The sequence below is a fragment of the Poecilia formosa genome, unplaced genomic scaffold (genome assembly GCF_000485575.1).
Source record: "Poecilia formosa unplaced genomic scaffold, Poecilia_formosa-5.1.2 Scaffold297, whole genome shotgun sequence".
In the NCBI taxonomy this organism is placed as follows: domain Eukaryota; kingdom Metazoa; phylum Chordata; class Actinopteri; order Cyprinodontiformes; family Poeciliidae; genus Poecilia; species Poecilia formosa.
This window is the reverse complement of record NW_006800236.1, coordinates 727,036-730,175: the sequence shown is the minus strand read 5'-3', so window position 1 is coordinate 730,175 and position 3,140 is coordinate 727,036. Positions and strand designations below refer to the sequence as shown.

Below are 3,140 nucleotides of genomic sequence, written 5' to 3'. Positions count from 1 at the left end.
CTTTTGATGTCACATGATGCATAAAAGGCAGCGCGCCAGAGAGAAAAACAACAGAAATCATGAGCGGAAAGGTAATGCAGGGTGCAAACTATCCAGACTGCTCCGCACATTCCTAAAAAGTTAATAGTTTTATGCACAGTACTTTAAATCAATGGTGAGAGTTTTGGGGTGACCAAAAAAAAAAAAAAGCTCTAAAACTGTTTGTATGTCTTTCTTATCAGATTATTTTCTTCGAGGAGAGGAACTTCCAAGGCCGCTCGTATGAGTGCGTCGGCGACTGCTCGGAAATCGCGTCTCACCTGAGACGATGCAGCTCCTGCAGGGTGGAGAGCGGGATATTCGTGGTGTACGAGCAACCCAACTTCAGGGGCCAACAGTACCTCCTGACCAAAGGGGAGTATCCTGAGTATCAGGATACGATTGGGTTCAATGACTGCATTCAGTCCTGCCGAATCATCCCTGTGGTAATCATCCCTATTGTATCAATCAATGAGAGATGAGGGCAGCCTGAAATGTAAAAAATGAGTAAATTACTAATTAAAGTCGCTTGTTTTCTGCCCTGCACAGCACACCGGACCCTTCAAGATGCGAATCTACGAGAAAACTAATTTCGAAGGCCAAATGCACGAGCTGACTGATGACTGCGACTCCATCCAGGACAGCTACAACATGTCGGACTTGCAGTCGTGCAGCGTGGTGGACGGCTACTGGCTGATGTTCGAGCTGCCTGAGTTCGAGGGCAGGATGCTGTACCTGAAGCCAGGGGAGTACAAGAACCTCAGAGAAATCAGCAATGGCATCAGATTCAGCTCAATCAGACGCATCACAGAGTCCTAACTCTCATGGTTTCTATTCAGCCGACAAGTTTAATAACGACCAGTGGAAGGCAGAAAAAAGGAGGAACCTCATCTTTGATCCTGAATCTGTGATTGTTGTGCTTTTTGTTCATTGTTTGCTTTTAATTCCAATCTCACTGTACAATTTACCTCTTGATTTGTGATACGCAAAATAAATGAACTGGTTTCAAACTGGTGAACTAATGTGTTGGATGCATTGGTTTTGTAGAACGGGCAAGACCAGTGCATGATATATTAATATAACCACAGTGCTTTTGGATGACAGAGTCAGGTGTGTCCTCCATGGGAAGACAACATTATGCTAAGCTTGTGAGCTATAAATACATTCTAACTCACAATATACTCTCTCAATGTTGTTAAGGTTGTGGATCTCACCTGTCAATAATGTGCAGAAAGGGAACTGTGCAATGATTATCTACCAAAACGGATGCATTATTATCTGCCAGTCAGTCTCACTTTGGTGGTTATAATGAATCAATTAGTCCTTCCAGAGTTAGTTATGGGATTCCACAAGGTTTTTAAATGGGAACACCTCTGTTTTATGAAACATATTCCTCCCGTGCAGCATAATCAGAAAAAGTGATATTGATTTTCAATTCTTCGCAGATAATATTCTGTTTTACATGTTCATCAGATGTAAAGAAACCATCAAACTGCAAAGATTGTAGTCATACTTAGAAGATATAAGTGCTAAACTGATGAAAACCATTCTTCTCTTGAACTAAAACAAGACAGAAGTTCTCATTACTGATCCTAAAAATATCAAGAATTCTCTGGCTCTATGGAGTTCCATTAGTGACAATTTGAATAAGATTACATTGACTCTTATTCAACCGTAAAATACACTTTTGACCAAAAAATATACTCTAATTAACACGATAACCAGCTCTCTCAAGTAGTCAACTGTCCCCTCCATAATTTTTCAAAAACAGAAAGGATGCTGTTGCTGAGTGATGTTAAGAAACAAATGCAGGTGGCAGCTGCACCTCAAACGTATTGCCGTCCTAGCAGATCAATAAAACTAAAAAAATACTTTTTGGTTTTCAAGAAGACTTCACAATTTTCCCCATATTGACCTATCCTCATCGATAAATTGATATCTTGGAGTTAATTAGGTGATAAAGTCCAATAAAGTCCCAAAACTTGATCATTCTCTATCAACACAAGTCTCACACATTCTCCTCCTGTAACAAAGGTTTACTTGATTTTCTCAGGATTTCTTGGAAACTGGAGCTACCAGGCTAGAAAAAATGTATAATACATTGCTGTGTTTTACTATGTTATTTGAAATGTAACATTTTGGTGATGCACCTACATATATTTTGTTTGCTGTTTTGCTGTTTCAAGCAAAACAGCAAACACATTTTGGACACTGATAATTTACATGGATAGACTTAACTTTTCCTGCTTCCTCTGCAAGTTTACTTCAGTTTTAGTTTAGACAACACAACATAAGTCTAAATGTTGAGGTGTTTAAAGTTATACCTTTTATTTGGCTGTGGAATAGGATTTGATATTATAAAAAAAATCAACTTTGCAGAATAAATACAGCGCATACTGTAGTTATGTGTATGATTTGACCATCTTCAAGTATCTGGGTAATATTGAAACTTTACAGCTCTGAGTTGGCCTCAGCTGCTGTGTGTTAAATCTGTCACATGCAGACTGCATTGAGAATTACATTTCTAGAGCTTAGCCCAAAGAGAGAATCACAATATGGGGGATTTCAGTCAAACAAAAGCCAGAACCAAAAAGCTGGAGGCTATCCAAAAACAAGCTGTTGACACGCTGACAACCAAAGTGAATCACAATCTGTGAATTGTTTACTGTTATAAAAAGCCAATGGAGGACATCTGTTGCACAGAACCGTGGCAGGTGTGGAAGTGCTCCCACAGATTTGGAGTTTTGTTAAAAATGATGCTTCTGAAATGTTAAAATACATCTAATGAATGCACAGCAAATCTAACAAATGCCAGAAAGGAATATGTGTGTTACTGTATCCTCTAGAAAGAGAGATCCTAAAACATGAGCAGAATTAAACTTGCATGCAAAATGTTGGTAAAAGAAACGTTAAAAATAAAAAAAAGTGGGATTTTTTTGAATTTGGTTTTTTTAATTTTTTTTATTTGCATCTCTTCAGTTCAACCCATTCGTATGCTTGGAAGATCGCTCCAAGTTTCATGAGCGCCCGCTCGTCAAACAAATGCAGGTGGCAGCTGCACCTCAAAGCAAACAGCTGAAATGCATTGTGGGGTACAGTGTTTAAAAAAAGCTGACAGGTCC

At 39.0% G+C, this 3,140-nt stretch overlaps 1 protein-coding gene across 2 annotated transcripts; it reads left to right on the top strand.

Annotated features, from left to right (window-relative positions):
* LOC103151951 (gamma-crystallin M3-like) lies at positions 1 to 1,036 on the top strand. Of its 2 annotated transcripts, none has more exons than XM_007572240.2 (3): positions 1 to 71; positions 222 to 464; positions 568 to 1,036. In XM_007572240.2, exons 1-3 carry the CDS (start codon positions 60 to 62, stop codon positions 835 to 837), a joined length of 525 nt encoding a protein of 174 aa, XP_007572302.1. In that variant the 5' UTR covers positions 1 to 59; the 3' UTR covers positions 838 to 1,036. The 2 variants fall into 2 exon arrangements, with proteins under 2 accessions (XP_007572302.1, XP_007572303.1); XM_007572241.2 differs by having other exon boundaries at positions 64 to 154.
* Positions 1,037 to 3,140: the final 2,104 nt, after the last annotated feature.